Source organism: Cervus elaphus, chromosome 13 (genome assembly GCF_910594005.1).
Source record: "Cervus elaphus chromosome 13, mCerEla1.1, whole genome shotgun sequence".
NCBI classification, from domain to species: domain Eukaryota; kingdom Metazoa; phylum Chordata; class Mammalia; order Artiodactyla; family Cervidae; genus Cervus; species Cervus elaphus.
Window position 1 is genome coordinate 60,157,469 of NC_057827.1, and position 20,185 is coordinate 60,177,653.

The following is a 20,185-nucleotide window of genomic DNA, read 5'->3' on the forward strand; positions in this document are numbered from 1 at the left end:
TTTCCTTTATTTATTTTTTTTTTCAGTGGGTTTTGTCATACATTGATATGAATCAGCCATAGATTTACACGTATTGGGTATTTTTTAAAATGTGATTTAAATGGTTTTTTTTTTTACTTTCTCCTTCTGATAGTTCATTGTTAATGTAAAGAAAGGCAAAAAAATTTCTGTATAATAATCTTGTATCCTGCTACCTTGCTGAATTTATCAATTCTAATAGTTTTTGTGTGGAGTTTTTAGGGTTTTCTTTATAGAGTATCATGTCATATGCATATGAGACAATTTTACCTCTTCCCTTCTGATTTGGATACCTTTTACTTTTCTCTTGTCTGATTGCTGTGACTAGAACTTTAAATACTATGTTGAATAAAAGTGATGAGAGAGAGCATCCTTGTCTTGTTCTAGAATTTAGGGAGAAGTCTTTTAGCTTTTTACCAATGAGTATTATGGCTGTGGATTTGTCATAAGTGACTTTTATTATGTTGAGATATGTTTCCTCTATAATCACTTTGGGAACAGGTTTTATCATGAATGAAGTTGAATTTTATCAAATGCAGTTTCTGCATCTATTGAGATAATCTTGCGCTGTTTTTCTTTTGTCAGTGTGATGTATCCCATTGATTGCTTTCCAAGTGCTGAACCACCCTTGAGATCCTGGAATGAATCCAACTTGATAATGGTGTATGATCTTTTTATGTGTTCTTGTGTTCAGTTTGCTAATATTTTGTTGAGTATTTTTGCATCTATATTCATCAAAGATATTGGCCTATAATTTTCTTTTTTTGTAGTGTCCTTGGTTTTGGTATCAGAGGTGATGGTGGCTTCATAGAGTGACTTTGGGAGTGTTCCCTCCTCTTCAGTCTTGTGAGAGTTTGAGAAGGATACGCATAGTTAGTTCTTTGTATGTTTGATAGAATTCCCCAGTGAAGCCACCTCGTCCTGGACTTTTGTTTGAGGGGAGTTTTTTCTTTTTTTAATTATAGATTCTGTTTTATTTCTAGTGGTCAGTTTATTCAAATTATATTTCTTCTTGATTCAGTTTTGGCAGGCTGTATGTTTCTAAAAACTTGTCCATTTCATCTGGGTTGTCTTTGTTTTTGGCATAAAAGTCTACGTAGTGTTTTCTTGATTTTTTTCTTTTCTGTACTTCTGTGGTATTGGTTGTTATTTCTCCTCTTTCATTTCTTATTTTGTTTATTTGAGTCCTCTTTCTTTTCTTCTTGGTGAGCTTGGCCAGAGGGTTTTTTGATTTTGTTTATACTTGCAAATAACTAGCTCTTTGATTTTTTTCTATTTTTAAAAAATCTCTTATTTATTTCCTCTATGATCTTTATTATTTCCTTTCTTCTGCTTACTTTAGGCTTTGTTTGTCCTTCTTTTAATTTTTTTAGGTGGTAGTTTAGATTGTTTATTCAGGATTTTTCTTGTTTTTTTGATAAAGGCACATTCAGTTCAGTTCAGTTGCTAAGTCGTGTCCAACTCTTTGCGATCCCATGAACCGCAGCATGCAAGGCCTCCGTGTCCATCACCAGCTCTCAGAGTCCGCCCAAACCCATGTCCATTGAGTCAGTGATGCCATCCAACCATCTTACCCTCTGTCGTCCCCTTCTCCTCCTGCCCTCAATCTTTCCCAGCATGAGAGTCTTTTCAAATAAGTCAGCTCTTCACATCAGGTGGCCAAAGTATTGGAGTTTCAGCTTCAACATCAGTCCTTCCAATGAACACCCAGGACTGATCTCCTTTAGGATGGACTGGTTGGATCTCCTCGCAGTCCAAGGGACTCTCAAGAGTCTTCTCCAACACCACAGTTCAGAAGCAGCAATTCTTCTGCGCTCAGCTTTCTTTATAGTCCAGCTCTCATACATGACCACTGGAAAAACTGTAGCCTTGACTAGATGGACCTTTGTTGGCAAAGTAATGTCTCTGCTTTTTAATATGCTGTCTAGGTTGGTCATTACTTTCCTTCCAAGGAGTAAGCGTCTTTTAATTTCATGGCTGCAATCACCATCTGCAGTGATTTTGGAGCCCAAAAAAATAAAGTCAGCCACTGTGCCCCCTGTTTTCCCATCTACTTCCCATAAAGTGATGGGACTGGATGCCATGATCTTAGTTTTCTGAATGTTGAGCTTTAAGCCAACTTTTTCACTCTCCTCTTTCACTTTCATCAAGAGGCTCTTTAGTACTTCTTCACTTTCTGCCATAAGGGTGGTGTCATCTGCATGTATGAGGTTATTGATACTTCTCCCGGCAATCTTGATTCCAGCTTTTGTTTCCTCCAGCCCAGCATTTCTCATGATGTACTCTGCATATAAGTTAAATAAGCAGGGTGACAATATACAGCCTTGATGTACTCCTTTTCCTATTTGGAACCAGTCTGTTGTTCATGTCCTGTTCTAACTGTTGCTTCCTGACCTGCATACAGATTTCTCAAGAGGCAGGTCAGGTGGTCTGGTATTCCCATCTCTTTCAGAATTTTCCACAGTTTGTTGTGATCCACACAGTCAAAGGCTTTAGCATAGTCAGTAAAGCAGAAATAGATGTTTTTCTGAAACTCTCTTGCTTTTTCAGTGATCCAGCAGATGTTGGCAATTTGATCTCTGGTTTCTCTGCCTTTTCTAAAACCAGCTTGAACATCTCGAAGTTCACAGTTCACTTACTGCCGAAGCGTGGCTTGGAGAATTTTAAGCATCACTTTACTAGCATGTAAGATGAGTGCAATTGTGCAGTAGTTTGAGCATTCTTTGGGATTGCCTTTCCTTGGGATTGGAATGAAAACTGACCTTTTCCAGTTCTGTGGCCACTGCTGAGTTTTCCAAATTTGCTGGCGTATTGAGTGCAGCACTTTCACAACATCATCTTTCAGGATTTGAAATAGCTCAACTGGAATTCCATCGCCTCCACTAGCTTTGTTCGTAGTGATACTTCCTAAGGCCCACTTGACTTCACATTCCAGGATGTCTGGCTCTAGGTGAGTGATCACACCATCATGATTATCTGGGTCATGAAGATCTTTTTTGTACAGTTCTTCTGTGTATTTTTGCCACCTCTTCTTAATATCTTCTGCTTCTGTTAGATCCTGGCCATTTCTGTCCTTTATTGAGCCCATCTTTGCAGTAAATGTTCCCTTGGTATGTCTAATTTTCTTGAAGAGATCTCTAGTCTTTCTTTAATTTTTGCTGTGCAATAAAGTGATTCAGTTTTACATATATATATTCTTTTGTTGTATGCCATCTATTTCATGTATTTCAGTTTTCATTGTTGTTTTCCTCAGGCATTTTTTAATTTCCTCTTTGATTTCATTTTTGACTCATTGGTTTTTGAGTAGCCCGATTGTTTAGTCTCCATGTAACCGTTTTTTTCCTTTTCATACTGTTCCTGGGGTTCTCAAAGCAAGAATACTGAAGTGGCTTGGTATTCCCTTCTCCAGTGGACCCGGTTTTGTCAGGATTCTCCACCATGACCTGTCCATCTTGGGTGGCCCTGCATGGCATGGCTCATAGTTTCATTGAGTTAGACAAGGCTGTGATCCATGTGGTCAGTTTGGTTGGTTTTCTGTAATTGTGATTTTCATTCTGTCTGCCCTCTGATGGATAAGGATAAGAGGCTTATGGAAGCTTCCTGATGGGAGAGACTGACTGTGGGGGAAACTGGGTCTTGTTCTGATGGGCGGAGACATGCTCAGTAAATCTTTAATCCAATCTTCATTTGATGGGCGGGGCTATGTTCCCTCCCTGTTGTTTCCTCTGAGGCCAAACTATGGTAGGGGTAATGAAGGTAATGGCAACCTCCTTCAAAAGGACTCATGCAGGCACTGTTGTATTCAGTGCCCTGACTGCGTAGCAGGCCACTGTTGGCCCACTCCTCCACCCAAGACTCCTGGACACTCACAGGCAAGTCTGGATCAGTTTCTTGTGGGGACACTGCTCCTTTCTCCCGGCTCCTGGTGTGCACAAGGTTTTGTTTGTGCCTTCTAAGAGTCTGTTTCCCCAGTCCTGTGGAAGTTCTTTAATCAAATCCCACTGGTCTCAGTACATCATGTGAAACGCCGAGCTGGATGAAGCACAAGCTGGAATTAAGATTGTTGGGAGAAATATCAATAACCTCAGATAAGCAGATGACACCACCCTTATGGCAGAAAGTAAAGAGGACCTAAAGAGCTTCTTGATTAAAGTGAAAGAGGAGAGTGAAAAAGCTGGCTTAAAACTCAACATTCGGAAAACTAAGATCATGGCATCTGGTCCCATTACTTCATGGCAAAATAGATGGGGAAACAATGAAAACAGTGACAGACTTAATTTTTTTTGGACTCCAAAATCATTGCAGATGATGACTGCAGCCATGAAATTAAAAGATGCTTGCTTCTTGGAAGAAAAGCTATGAAAAACGTGGACAGTGTATTAAAAAGCAGAGACGTTACTTTGCCAACAATGCTTCATCCAGTCAAAGCTATGGTTTTTCCAGTGGTCATGTAGGGATGTGAGAGTTGCACTATAAAGGAAGCTGAGAACCAAAGAATTGATGCTTTTGAATTGTGGTGTTGGAGAAGACTCTTGAGAGTCCCTTGGACTGCAAGGAGATCCAGCCAGTCCATCCTGAAGGAGATCAGTCCTGAATATTCATTGGAAGGACTGATGCTAAAGCTGAAGTGCCAATATTTTGTCCACCTGATTACTCATCTGAAAAGATCCTGATTCTGGGAAAGATTGAAGTCAGGAGGAGAAGGGGATGACAGAGGATGAGATGGTTGGATGGCATCAAAACTCAATGCACATGAGTTTGAGCAAGCTCTGGGAATTGGTGATGGACAACGTAGCCTGGCGTGCTGCAGTCCATGGGGTTGCAAAGAGTTGGACATAACTGAGCAACTGAACTGAACCAAACTGAGTTGTTTTTTCCCTCATTTCTCTTTCTGTGGTTGGTTTCTAGTTTCATGCCAAGTTGTTGCTCTTTTGAAGATTAAACTGCCCTTTTTATTTTTTTGAAAAATTTTTCATTTTTTTTTCTATTTGAAATTTTCCTTTTTTTCTAGTTTTATTGAAAAGAACATATGTCACTGTATAAGTTTATGGTGTACATCCTGATGATTTGATTTGCATACATTGTGAAATTATTACTACAATAAGTTTGGTGCCCATCATCCCATATATCAACACAAGGAAGAGAAAGGAAAAAAATTTTCTCCATGTGGTGAGAACTCAGGATTTACTCTCTTAATAACTTTCCTATATAAATCCTATATATCATACAGCAGTGTTAGTTATAATCTTCATGTTGTACCTCAACTCCTAGTAATTATTTATCTTTTAACTGGAAATTTGAACTCTCATCTTTTATTGATTGATGGACACTTACGTTGCTCACATGTCATGGCTATCATAAGTAATGCTGCTGTGAAAATGGGGCTGCAGATATCCTTTCAAGTTACTGTTTTCATTTCCTTTGGGCATATTTCCAGAAGTGGAAATGGTAGTTCTATTTTTTAATTTTTTGAGTATTCCTTTTACTGTTTTACATAAGGCTGTACTAATTTACAATATTGCAGAAAGTTTCCGCATTTCTTATCTCTTGTCTTTTGGATGATGGTCATTCTATCTGGTGTGAGGTAGTATTTCATAGTGGTTTTTAATTTGCATTTCCCTAATGACTAGTGGTGTTGAGAATCTTCTCATGTACCTGTTCGCTTTTTGCATATCTTCTTTGGAAAATAGCTATTTAGGTCCTTTGCTTGTTTTTTTTTTTTTTTTTTTTTTTACTGTTTTCTTCTTTTTCTTTGCTATTGTGCTCTATGAATTCTTTATATATTTTGGTGTTAACTACTTATCAGATATATGGTTTATAAATATTTATTGCCATTCCATAGATTGCTTTTCACTTTGTTGAAGGTTTCTTTGGCTGTGTAAAAGACTTTCAGTTTTGTGTAGTCCCACTTATTTGTTTTTGATTTTATTGTTTATGCTTCGGTGTCACATTAAAAAGGTGATAATTAAACACATGTGAAGGTGCTTTATTCTTATGTTTTCTTCCAGAATTTTCATGGTTTCAGGACTTACATTTAAGTCTTTAATTCATTTTGAGTTAATTTTTGTGAGTAATACAAGATAGGGGTCCAGTTTTATTTTTATTTTTTTACATGTGAATATCCACTTCCTGAAGAGACTATCTTTTCTCCATTGAGAAAGATGGAGAATGGCTCCCTTGTCATATACTAATTGACTGTATATGCTTGGGTTTAGTTCTGGGCTTTCAGTTCTGTTCCATTGGTTGTAGATCTCTTTCTATGTTGCTATCATACTATTTTGATTATTATAGCTTAAAAGTATAGCTTAAAATCAAGGAATGTGATGCCTCATGCTTTGTTCTTTCTCAGAATTTCTTTGACTATTTGAGGTCTTTTGTGGTTCCTTATGCATTTTAAGAATGTTTTTCACATCTATAAATTATGTCATTTTAATATTGGTAGGAATTGCATTGAATCTATAGATGGACTTTGGTAGTATTGAAATTTTAACACTATTAACTCTTCCTCTTCATTAACATGGGATACCTTTCCATTTATTCGTGTCTTCTTTGATTTTTTTAAACAATTTTGTCTTATAGTTTTTAGACTAGAGGTCTTTTGCTTGCTTGGTTAAGTTTATTCCTAAGTATTTTATAATTTTTGATGCTGTTGAAAATTCAGTTGATTTATTTCTTTTTCACAAAGTTCAGTGTTAGTGTACAGAAATACTACTGATTTTTGCATCTCAATTTTGTATCTTGCAACTTAACAGCATTCATTGATGAGATGTAAGTTTTCTTGTTGTGTCTTTAGGATTTTCTGTATATAATATAATGTCATCTGGAAGTAGAAATAAGGTTACATCTTCCTTTCCAATTCTCATACCTTTTATTTATTTCTCTTGCCTAATTGCTCTAGCTGGGACTTTCAGTACTATGTTGATTAGGGGTGGTGAGAGTGGGTACTTTGTCTTGATCCTGAACTTAGAGTAAAAGCTTTCAAACTTCCACCACTGAGTATGATGTTAGCTGTGGACTTGTTATATATGGCCTTTATTAATGATGAGATATTTTCCTTCTATGCCTGATTTGTTAAGATTTTTTTTTTTATCAAGAATGGATATTGAATTTTGTCATATGCTTTTTCTGCTTCTGTTGAGGTAATCATATGATTTTTTCTTTCATTTTGCTAACGCAGTGTATCATATTTATTGATTTGTGTTTGTTGAACAACTTTTTCATCCTAGTGATAAGTCCCACTTGATGTGCTGTTGAATTCAGTTTGCTGGTATTTTATTGAGAATTTTTATATCTATATTCATCAGAGAGATTGGCTTTTACTTTTTTAGTAGTGACCTATCTGTGGGCTCCTAAATTCCTGGTGTGTTCGCCAAAGTTACTTACTTTGGCTATATTGGAAATACAGTGTATCTCTAGCACTATGTGACCTCTAAAATCACTGTTCACCTTTTAGCCATTAAGCCATTAAACTTGTGTTCTCTGCTAGTCCTTGTAGAGCTTTTCTGTGAGCCCATGAAGTTTAGGATTAAGCCAAGGACTTGAGGAGCATCCTTACACAGATTTATGGGACCTGTTCTCTGGCACTCCCTGTTGTTCTTACTTTACTCAATTTCCAGTTGCCTTAGCAATTCTTCACTGTGATGTTTCCTCTACTCACTGAAAATGCTAATTACTTATTGGGATCCACTTCTTTTTGCTGCAGTTTGGAAATATTCCCAGGCAGAAAACCAAAGTGAATGTAGAACTTTATTTGTGTGTTCTTCCTTTTTCAAAAGATTGCAATCTTGTGTTAAAATCTACACCCAGTGTTGGAAATGAATTGCTTTATACATTTTTTTCCAGTTGAAGGTTAAGTCCATGTATTATTAAAATATCATGGTTGTAATTGAAAGTTCCCTTATTTCTTCAGCAATGGCTTATACCATATTCTCATCTTTCTTTCTGAAATTCCAATGACACATGTGTTAGATCTTCTCTCCCATGTTGTCTATGGATATTTCTTGCATTCTCCTCTATTTCATCTTTCTATGCTTCATTCAAAATCTCTTTGTCTGATTTTTCTTCCTCCTCATTAGTTGTTTAGCCTCCCAAATGTATTTTTCATTTTGTTAATTATGTTTTTAAATTCTAGAATTTACATTTGGTGCTTTAAAAGTTCCAAGTATTTGATTATAATCTCTAATTTGTCTTACTTTATAGCATATATTAAGCATATTTATTTTAAGGTCTGTTTCTGATAACTCAGTATTCTAGATCTCTGGAGGCTATGATTCTATTGAATTTCTTTTGCTTTCTTATCTTTTTGTTTTATGTTCTTAAAAAAATAATTGTGCAAGATATTAGATAGAAAAACTATAGAGTTAATTTGGGGTTTAGGATTAAATTGTATTTCTTCAGAAAGTATTTATGTTTGCTTCTGGAAGGAAACTGTAGACATTGGTAACCCAGGTCACTTTAATGCAGCTCAAAAAAAAAAATCTACGGTAAGTTCTTGAGATATTTTGAAGCTCATCTTCAGTCCCTATGAGGGTTGGTTTATTTCTGTTTCCCCTTTACTCCTAGGGTGTGACCTCTTGGGACCTCTACCCACAGCCTAGGGTGATTTTTAGGTTTCCCATTCTTTGGTAGTCAACCAGTTCCAAATTTAGTTCTCTTGTGTCAGAGAGTCTGTTGGCTCATGTTGCAGAATTGGCAGAAAGAGAAATAGGCAAAGGAGAAAGAGTGGACTCAAATGCCAGGTCCACCTTTTGGCAATCCCTTCTTCTTTTGGATCATGGCCCCACAATTCTCCCATAAAATTCTCTGGGTTCATTTGTTTTTGCATTTAATTGTGTCTGGTTTTCTAAGTATTCTCAGTAGGAGAATTGGCTTGAATTAATTTGTCTATCATTTCTGGGGAAATAGAACTCAGAATTTTTTTTCTGTAATATTTTCAGTGGTGGAATGTATATATTTTTCAAGGTTAGGTATATTTAAGAGTGTCTTTCTATTTCATCATGAAAAAAACCTCTGCTTCACTGTGAAAAATATGTAAAAATTGCTTCACTGTTTTCTGGCATTCAGAGTTATAGAAGACAAGCCTTAAACCAGTGATTTTGTCTGTTATAGAAGTTACTTTTGTTGTTCTTAATTCATGGAGCCTTATCTGTTTTCTTAAAAAAAAGCTTTTTAAAAATATTGCTGTATAAATATATTTAAATTAATTTGTCATAGCTTTTTTTCCAAGTAGCAAGCATCTTTTAATTTCATTGCTCAGTCACCATCTGCAGTGACTTTTGAGCCCAAGAAAATAAAGCCTGTCAGTTTCCATTTTATCCCCATCTATTTGCCATGAAGTGAGGGGACCGGATGGCATGATCTTAGTTTTTTAAATATTAAGTTTTAGGCCAGCTTTTTCACTCTCCTCATTCATCTTCATCAAGAGGCTCTTTAGTTCCCCCCTTGCTTTCTGCCATTAGAGTGGTGTCATCTGTATTTTTGAGGTTATTGATATTTCTCTTGGCAATCTTAATTCTAGCTTGTGATTCATCCAGCCCAGCATTTTGCATGATGTACTCTGCATATAAGTTAAATAAGCAAAGTGATAACACACAGCCTTGACATACTCCTATCCCAATTTTGAGCCAGTCTGCTGTTCCATGTAGGTTCTAACTGTTGCTTCCTGACCTGCTTACAGGTCTCTCAGGAGGCAGGTAGGGTGGTCTGGTATTCCCATCACTTACAGAATTTTCCACAGTTTGCTGTGATCCACAGAGTCAAAAGTTATAGCATAGTCAATGAAACAGAATAGATGTCTTTCTGGAGCTCCCTTGCTTTTTCTATGATACAACGGATGTCTGCAATTTGATTCCTGGTTCCTCTGCCTTTTCTAAATCCAGCTTGTACATCTGGAAGTTCTCAGTTCACACACTGTTGAAGCCTAGTTTGAAGGATTTTGAGCATTACCTTGCTAGTATGTGAAATGAGCACAATTGTATGGTAGTTTGAACATTCTCTGGCATTGCCTTTCTTTGGGATTGGAATGAAAACTGACCTTTTCCAGTCCTGTGGCCACTGCTGAGTTTTCCAAATTTGCTGGCATATTGAGTGCAGCACTTCCACAGCATCATCTCTTAGGATCTGAAATAGTTCAGCTGGAATTCCATCCCCTCCACTAGCTTTGTTCATAATAATGCTTCTTAAGGCCCACTAGACTTTACACCCCAGGATGTCTGGCTCTAAGTGAGTGACCACACCATTGTGGCTATTCGGGTTATTAAGACCTTTTCTGGTACATTTCTTCTGTGTATTTTTGCCACGTCTTCTTAATCTCTTTTGCTTCTGTTAGGTCCTTACTGTTTCTGTACTTTATTGTGCCCATCTTCGCATGAAATATTCCCTTTGTATCTCTAATTTTCTTGAAGACATCTCTTTCCCATTCTATTTTTTTCCTTTATTTCTTTGCATTGCTCACTTAGGAAGCCTGTCTTACCTTTCCTTGCTATTCTTTGGAACTCTGCATTCAGATGGGTGTATCTTTCCCTCTCTTCTTTGCTTTTTGCTTCTCTTCTTTTCTCAGCAATCTGTAAAGCATCCGCAGACAACCGTTTTGCCTTTTTGCATTTCTTTTTCTTGGGGTGTTTTGATCACTGCCTCCTGTACAATGTTACAAACCTCCATTGTTCTTCATGCACTCTGTCTATCAGATCTAATTCCTTGAATCTATTTGTCACTTCCACTATATAATCATTAAAGGATTTGATTTAGGTCATACGTGAATGGCCTAGTGATTTCTCCCTGCTTTCTTCAATTTAAGTCTGAATTTTGCAATAAGGAGCTCTTGATCTGAGCTATGATAAGCTACAGGTCTTGTTTTTGCTGAATGCATATGTTGGTATAGCTTCTTAGGTTAATTTTCTTTATAACCTGGTTGACTTTTACCCTAACTGAGCACTATTTATTGCATTGAATGAGTGTTGCTAATTTTGCTGTTTCATTTTTAGTTTAATTGCATTTATCATTTGGCAACCCACTCCAGTACTCTTGCCTGGAAAATCCCATGGACGGAGAAGCCTGGTAGACTACAGTTCATGGGGTTGCCAAGAGTCAGACACGACTGAGCATCTTCACTTACTTCTTATCATATCTTTACCTAAATCTGTTTTTGTCTCATTCTGTTAGTATCCTTTGTCACCCTAAATTATTGTGACTTTCTGTTCCTGTTTTTATAGAGGTCTTGTGTTCTTGCTTTATGTTCGAGATGCCATACACTTTCCTAATTTGATTCAATGGCTAGATGATAATCAGATAAACATTTTCTCTCATGTTTCAGTACACTGTTTCTTTTCCTTTGAAGTATACATTTGGTTGATCCTTCATTTTTTAAAAAACAATTTTATTGAGTTATAATTTTCCTTTAGTAAAAGAATACATTTTAAGCATAGTTTGTTAACTTTTGACAAATGTATATACTAATATAATCAAAGCTATAATCAACACACAGAACATTTCCATCATTCCCAGAATATCTCCAGCTTTCTCTTCAGTAAGTTCACCATAGACAACCACTGCTCTGCTTTCTGTCATTATATACTAGTTTTGCCTGTCCTAGGATTTCATATGAATGGAATCACATAGTATATGCTATTTTTGTGTCTGCTTATTTCAGTTAGCATAATGTTTTTAAAGTTTATTCATGTTGGTATATCAGTAATTCATTTAAAAAATATCGAATAGTAATGCATTGTATGGCTATATCACAGTTTATCCATTGGTTTCTTGATGACCACTTTTACCTATCATGATTAAAGCTATAAACATTCATATAAAAAAGTATTTTTTATGAAGATACACATTTACTTCTCTTGATAAATACTGGGCTGTGAAAATACTGGATTGTTTCATAAGTATATGTTTACTTTTATAAGAAATGTCCAAATAAACTAAAAAAATCTTTAATTTCTTTCAGCGATATTTACTAGTTTTCAGTGTACAGGTCCTATTGATATTTTGTTAAAGGTATTCCTCAATATTTTATATTTTGGATGCTATTGTAAATAGTGTTTTAAAATGTAATATTCTACTTGTTTATTGCCACTATATAGAGTTATAATTTACATCCTTCAACTTTGCTAAATTCACTTAAGTTTTTGTAGCTTCAACCTTGCTAAATTCACTGATTTTTTTTTTGTAGCTTATCTGTAAATTTCTTAAGATTTTCTGTATACATGATTTGCTTTCTTGCAAATAAAGATAATTTTTTTTCCTTCTAATATGTTTGTCTGCCTACAGGCCTGGTTCCCTCCTTCTCTTTCCCTTCCTTCCTTTCTTTCCCCACTTCCTTGCTTATTTTCTTTTTCTCATTGCACTGGCTCTTATCTCCAGTTTAATATTGAATAGAAGTACTGAGCATGGATTTCTTTGTTTTTCCCCTTCATTTGTGGCAGGAAAGTGTTCAGACTTTCACTGTTAAACATGGTGTTAGCTGTAAGTTTTTCACAGATGCTTTTTATCATGTTGAGGGAGTCCCCATCTATTCATAGTTTGTTGAGAATTTTCATTGTGAATGAATGTCAGTTTTTGTCAAATGTGATTTCTCCTATTAAATGATCATATGACTTCCTCACTTAATTCCATTAATAAGGTGAATTACATTGATTTACTTTGCAGTATTAAAACAACCTTGCATTCCTGGGATACGTTCCACTTTTCAGCTATATTAGCCTGCCAGACTTAATTGCTCATTTTTTTGTTAAGTGTTCTTGCTCCTGCATTTATGAGGGATATTGATCTACCTTTCTTTTATTGTAATGTTTTCATCTAGTTTTGTTTACAAAGTAATGCCGGCTTCATAAAATAGGTTGAAAATTGTTTCCTTCTCTTTTATTTTCTCAGTTTATGTAAGATTTGTATTATTTATTCCTTTAATAGTTAACAGTGAATCCATCTGGTAAATCCATCTGGTCTTGAGGTTTTCTTAGTGGGCAAGTTTTGCATTATGAATTCAATTGAATAGAATGGGGCATTTAACTGTCTGCTTTTTATTGAGTTGAATTTTGTGATGAATGTGAGCATTTCATCCAACTCATGTAATTTATTGGCATGTGTCTAGTATCTGCAGTGATGTCCAACTTTCATTCCTGACATTGACAGTTTGTTTCTTTATATTTCTTAATTCATCAGTCTACCTAGGGGCTTATCAATTTTATTGAACTTTCCAAGAAAAACCACAGCATTTGTTTTATGATTTTCTGTTGGTTTTTGTTCTCAGTTTTATTGATTTGTACTTCTATCTTTGTTATTTTCTTCCTTCTACTAATATTGGATTGAATTCGTTCTTTTAGTATCTTATTAAATAGAAGTATCAATCGTTTATTTTGGACGTTTAAAATTTTTCAGTGCAAGAATTTAAAGCTAAAAATTTCCCTTTAAGCATTGCTTTAATTGCAGCCTACAAATTCAAAATGCTGTGCTTTCATTGTATTTTAGAAATGAATAATTTCTCTTTGATTTATGGATTGATTAGAAGTAAGCTTTTTTAAATGTACAAATATTTGGTTATATTCTAGATATCTTTTTGTTATTTATTTCTAGTTTAATTCTATTGAGGTCAGAGAACGTAGTTTATTTTATCACTCCGTTTAAATTGTTGAGGCTTACTTTATGGATGAGAATATTGTCTTAGTAAATGCTGCCTGTGCCCTTAGTACATGTCTCCTAGACATTGTGTCTGTTCCAGTTGTTGAGTGGAGAATTCCATCATTATCAATTAAGTCAAGTTGCTGAGAATGTTGTTCAAGTCTTCTATTTTTACTGATTTTTTTTGTCTGCTTGTTTCATCAATTACTGAGAGAGGATTGTTGAAATTTACAACACTAATTATGGACTTATTTCTTCTCTAAGCTCTGTCAGTTTTGCTTTATATAATTTGAAGCTCTGTCATTAGATACACTCATATTTATGGTTGTTTTGTTATATTGATGAATTGACCTTTTCATCAATGTGAAATATCGTTCTTTGTTCCCAGTAATATTCTTTGTCTTGAAGTCTATTTGTCTGATATTTATATAGACATTCCAGCTTTATTATGATTAGCATTTGAATCAAAGCAGTTTTTCTCTCATCAACTTTAACTTATCTCTTTTTATATTTCAAGTGTGTGTTTCTCTTAGGCAGCATATATTTGGGTCATGCATTTTGGGAAATTTAAATCCTATTTGACAATCTTTGTCTTTTAATGTATTTATTGTTTAGGCTATTTATACTTAATGTAATTATAGATATTATTAGGCTTATATCTGTTATCTTGTGTTTGTTTTCTATTTGTTGCATCTATTCTTTGTTCCTTTTGGATATCTTGCCTTCTTTTGGATTAGTTTTTACTGTTCCATTTTTCTCTCTTTGAATTGGTAGCTATAGCTTTTTTAAAAAAAGAATTACTTTACAATTCTTCAATTGCAATATGCACCTTTAACTTCATAGTCTACCTTCAAATAATATTATACTAGTTTGCATGTAATATAAAAGCCCTGTGCACTTTCATTTCCTCCTTCCCATCCTTTTAGTTTCTTATCAAATATTTTTCAGTCGCTAAGTTGTGTCCAACTCTTTGCAACCCCATGGACTGCAGCATGCCAGGCTTCTCTTTCCTTCACTATCACCCAGAGGTTGCTCAAACTCATGTCCATGGAGTTGGTAATGCCATCCAAACATATCATCCTCTGTCACCCCCTTCTCCTGCTGCCCTCAGTTTTTCCCAGCATCAAGGTCTTTCCCAATGAGTTGGCTCTTCACATCGCGTGGTCAAAATACTGGAGCTTCAGCTTCAGCATCAGTCTTTCCAATGAATATTCGGTTTTGCTTTCTTTCAAGGTTGACTGGTTTGATCTCCTTGTAGTCCAGGGGACTCTCAAGAGTCTTTTCCAGTACCACAATTAGAAAGCATCAATTCTTCAGTGCTCAGCCTTCTTTATGTTCCAACTCTCACATCCATACATGACTACTGGAAAAACCATAGCTTTGCCTATACAGACTTTGTCAGCAAAGTGATGTGTCTGCATTTTAGTACACTGTCTAGGTTTGCCATAAGCTTTTCTTCCACGGAGCAAGTGTCTTTTAATTTCATGGCTGCAGTCACCATCTGCAGTGATTTTGGAGCTCAAGAAAATAAAATATGCCACTGTTTCCACTTTTCCTCCATCTATTTGCCATGAATGATGGGACCAGATGCCATGATCTAATTTTTTGAATGTTGAGTTTTAAACCAGCTTTTTCACTCTCCTCTTTCACCCTCATCGAGAGGCTCTTTAGTTCCTCTTCACTTTCTGCCATTCAGTTCAGTTCAGTTGCTCAGTCATGTCTGACTCTTTGCAAACCCATGGACTGCAGTATGCCAGGCTTCCCTGTCCATCACCAACTCCCAGAGCTTACTCAAACTAATGTCCATTGAGTTGATGATGCCATCCAACCATCTCATCCTCTGCCATCCCCTTCTCTTCCCGCCTTCAATCTTTCCTGGCATTAGGGTCTTTACTAATGAGTCAGTTCTTCGCATCAGGTGGCCAAAGTATTGCAGCTTCAGCTTCCACATCAGTCTTTCCAATGAATATTTTTCACTCCCCTCTTTCACCTTCATAAAGAAGTTCTTTAGTTCGTCATTGACTCCTGCCATTAGAGTAGTATCATCTGCATATCTGAGGTTTAGAATACGGCAATTTACAAAAATGTCCTACTTTCAAACATGTAAACCTATGACTTTTTTATGGTGGAATATTGTTAACTAAGTGCTTTGGGCTATAGAATCTTCTGGATGATGATAAGTAATTGTAATTCTTGTTCTGATCTGTCTCAGTTCTCTTGGTTCTTGTCTTCACTCTGTGTGTATACTGTGTTGAGGAGTTGGGTATGAACAAACTAGCAGAGATTTAGACTGTGGGTAATGTGTGAAAGTCAGTTAGGGCATGACAACCCACTCCAGTATTCTTGCCTGGAGAATTCCATGGACAGAGGGCCCTGGTGGGCTATGGTCCATAGGGTTGCAAAGAGTTGGGCATAACTAAAGTGATTTAGCAAGTACAACATGTGAAAGAGGTGCATTTCATGTGGGCAAGAAACTCATCTTTTCAGTCCCCACATTTTATGGGGATGGGGTGAGAAATGGAACGGTGACATATCCACTTGTAGCAGTTATTATGAATATGAAAACTTCTTGGTGCCAACAATCTAGGCTGTTTAGCCTAGTATGCTATAGTGAAAAGAACAGAGTTTTGAGAAGCAAGAGATATGTGTTCTAGTTGCAGCTTGTCACTTACTAACTCTGTGGCCATAGCAACCTAACCTTTTAAATTTTAACTTACACATAAAGTGAGGTTAATAATCTGCTGTATCTCTCCCACAGAGTTGTTTGGAGGATCAAGTGCAACCATAAATGTAAAAACTTCTAAAAATTTACTAGGCATATCATCATGTAGTCATATTATGGTATCATCATGAAGTAATATTATGGTTTCTGGGTATGCCACCTTACACTAGCTTATCTTCCCAATGGGAAAATGGATGGAGTTGTGATGTGTTTGCTAAATTAGAAAATACTTCATAGATTAAAAAAATAATTATTTTAGAAAACCTGGTGATGGTTCTATTTAGGAAAAGGAAAAGTAGTGAAAAAAGAACTTTTTTTACTTAGGGCACAAATACTTTCAGTGAGAAATGCTCATCAGCTATGCTTTGATTTACAGCTTGGAACCCCATCCACTGCCAGCACATCGAATGCCACAATGCAATTAACAAACCAGCCGTGAAGGTACTGTTTTACCAGACCTGGGGCAATATTGTATTGTCAGTAGTGAAATTATCAGGAGCAAATTCCTAAGTGAAAGGGAGATTGCATCCTTTTCTGTAAAGCAGAAGCCTATTTTCTGTGGTAGTCTCAGATTAGTATACTCTGCTTTGATCTGACTGTATTTTGGTGGGTTGGTTCAAGACAGAGCAATGCATAGTGGTGTCTGCAAATCTGACTCTGAGTTCATAGCCAAGTGCTGTCGGAAACTGGGATAGTCACCAGAGTAATCCTGGTGAAACACATCGTCCTTGACTGGTTTCTCTTTGGGCTAATAAACTCAAAGAGATGTACTTTGCCCTGTTTTGATGTGTTTGCTACAACTTATGAGTGGTCTATTATTATGTGAATTCAAAGTCATAGGGCAAAAATAGATAAATTTGTGAAGTCTGAGCTCAATTCACAAATGTGACTTTTGTTGAAATGACTGAGAGGTTGTTGGATAGCAAATACATAGAAAATTACAGTAGAGGTAAGGGAACAGTGGTTTAGAAAGGTCAAGTAACTCTCCTAAGGTCACACAGCCTGAACTAGGTACCTTCTCAGCCTTATTCTTTTTCTAAAACATCAAATTGGTTCTATCCTATTATGACCCTGAATCTTTGAAGTTGAATATTAAGAAAAATGATCACATCACTTAACAAAATTATTTATGATATATTTGTCAGATACAACAGTTGGATAGAGAGACCTGTGTCTGGATTTGCAAAGGTTAAGTTTTATATTACAACAAGTGGGAATTAGGCCAAGTGACTAAAGTTCAAGTTACTTTTTAGAACCTGTTGTCATTGGAGTTTGCCTCCCTTGTTCTATAGACAGGTAGATAGGTAGGCTGTGAAGATTACCAAATAATAGAAAAATAATATTATCATTTTATAGAAACAGAGTAGAAAAGGTAAAATGAGATATAAAAAGTATGAATGGAACCACAAAAATATAAATGAAATAAAGTATGTGTTTCATACCCCAAAAGTGGAAAAGGAGTGTCAATCATCACATTGTCATCTAGACATATCTTACCAAAAAAGAACATCTTTGTGTTATTATGCTTTATCTTTTCTTTTGATGAAAGCAAATTGGATGAATTTATGCTTCCTGGTGGCTCAGACGGTAAAGAATCTGCCTGCAGTGCAGGAGACTCGAGTTTGAGTCCTGGGTTGGGAAGATCTCCTGGAGAAGGGAATGGCAACCCACTCCAGTATTCCTGCCTAGAGAATCCCACGGACAGAGAAACCTGGCAGGCTGCAGTTCCTGGGGTTGCAAAGAGTTGGACATGACTGAGCAACTAACACTTGCATGCTGAGAAAGAGCAGGTGAGGGTAACCCAACAATGGCAGCACAGTCCTCTCCCATTCCGCTATGTGCATCTTTCCGCAAACGTCCATAGACGTTTGGGGTTCACAGGTACTCTCTGGTGTGAGGACATTTTGAGCTAAACACGGATGAGTTCGAATGTTATTCACAGAGCTCAGCTTAATTCTTCACAATGGTGAGACTTTCACGGTTCCCCTGGTTTCTGTATCTGTCTTTTCTTCTTTCTGCCTGAGTCACAATGCCCTCTTTTGGTTTACCCAGACATCAACAGAAAATCTGTCTAATTTTCCAGTTATTTTTACTTGATTTTATGTCAGGCTGCATTCTGATTAGAAATGGCTTTTGGCTTCCTTCCCACAGAAGTCATCATGAATTAGAAATTCTCCCTCTCTTCTAGGCAAACAGTCCAGTCCTGTCCTCTGGACCAGCCTCAATTTTCTCACAGGCCGTTCCCTATAGCCAGTCCTCTGAAATAAGCCAAACCATTCTACCTTCTGTCACTTTTAAAATAGAGGTAGAATTCACATAGCATAAAACTAACTGTTTTAAAGTGGAAAATTCAGTGGCATTTATCACATTCACAATATTATGCAACCACCACCTCTGTCTAGTTCTAAAAAGTTTTTCTCATCTGTAAAAGATTACTTTCTCAACCCAAGTTTTCCTAAAGAACTTCCTCTTGCATTTTTGCTCTACACTTCCCAGAGAGGTAACATTCTTACTGACACTTCCTGTGCTGGGGCTGGTTTAACCACAGGTCTGGCTCAGGGTTGCTCTTTCTTTATGATATGAGCATTCCCCAAATCCACGGAGATATGAGCATATGACAATAGATCAAGTTACCCCAAATTCAGAAGCTTATAGAGTAATGTTAAATGAGAAGAAAATTATGAAATTACACAGTATGATGCCTATTTAGCTTAAAAATTAGGTATAAGGATTTTATATTCACATTCACAGTGAAAACCAACTGATAATGCTCATTAAAATGGTACTAGCAACTGCATTGAGATGGAGAGTTAATGAGTTATTTAAATTTTCTTCCTTCCTTTTCTCCATTTTCTGAAGCCTCTGCCTTGGGCATGTATTATATTTATAGACAGAAAATAACTATTTTTAAATGTAACAGATCAGTCAGATATGAACATATTAATATGGTTGTAAACTGATCTGTTCAGAGTAGAATGGGATTGACAGTACTAGCCACAAATCTAGTTATGGGTTATGTTAATTCATTTAACATGTCAGAGATCAACTAGCTAATCACTATTAACTATTTATAGTTATAACATCCTAGGAGTTTTTTGGGGTGAGTGGAATGAAAAAATATCTTTGTCTAACCAAAGTATCAATGACAAAGAAATGACAGTAAATTAATTATACTGAAGAACAGGTCCATATAGGGTATTTGGGAAAACCTCGGGGATTTATCTTCACAAAAAACCCAGTATCTCCATAACAGAGAGGCATAACACTAGGCAGCAATTGTTACCAAACTAAACTTGGGTTGCCCCACCTGCATGCAGTAAAGCTAAAACTACTGATACCAGGTTGTGGTGAAGGCAAGTGCAACATTTATTGTAATGTGCCATACAAATAGTCTGGGACAGGTAGTGCTGAAACAGCAAAGCATTTTCAAAGGCCAAGTGAGGTGAGGGAGCCGGAGGCGATCTCAGGGTCTGTGGTCAGATCGACACAATTCTCCGACTGGGTGAAGGTGGGGTAACACAGCAGTGTCACAGGGGTTAACATCATCAATCCTTAGGCACAGTACATCTGGGGCTACGTACTCATGATCATCAAATAAACTTCTTCCATTTGGTGGTGGTTTTAGTATCTATAAAACAACCTGAGAAATGTTCATCAGATACTGTTATCTGGGTAACTTCAGAGAGGAGCTACAGCAGAAGACTTGGGGGAGGTGTCTGTCTCCGGAAGGCCCCATCAGGTCCTGCTTGGTTACATAACTGTGAAAGTTGTTCAGTCATGTCTGACTCTTTGCGACCCCATGGACTACACAGTCCATGGAATTCTCCA

The 20,185-nt window shown here is 36.5% G+C and overlaps 1 protein-coding gene across 5 annotated transcripts in view; it reads left to right on the forward strand.

Annotated features, from left to right (window-relative positions):
• The window catches only part of UNC79 (unc-79 homolog, NALCN channel complex subunit), a 267,633-nt gene that overhangs the window by 86,899 nt on the left and 160,549 nt on the right, over positions 1-20,185 (forward strand). For all 5 annotated transcript variants that reach the window (XM_043922505.1, XM_043922506.1, XM_043922507.1 and 2 more), the window contains one exon: positions 16,734-16,798. In XM_043922505.1, coding sequence (XP_043778440.1) covers positions 16,734-16,798 — 65 coding nt within the window. The remainder of the gene's footprint in view (positions 1-16,733; positions 16,799-20,185) is intronic.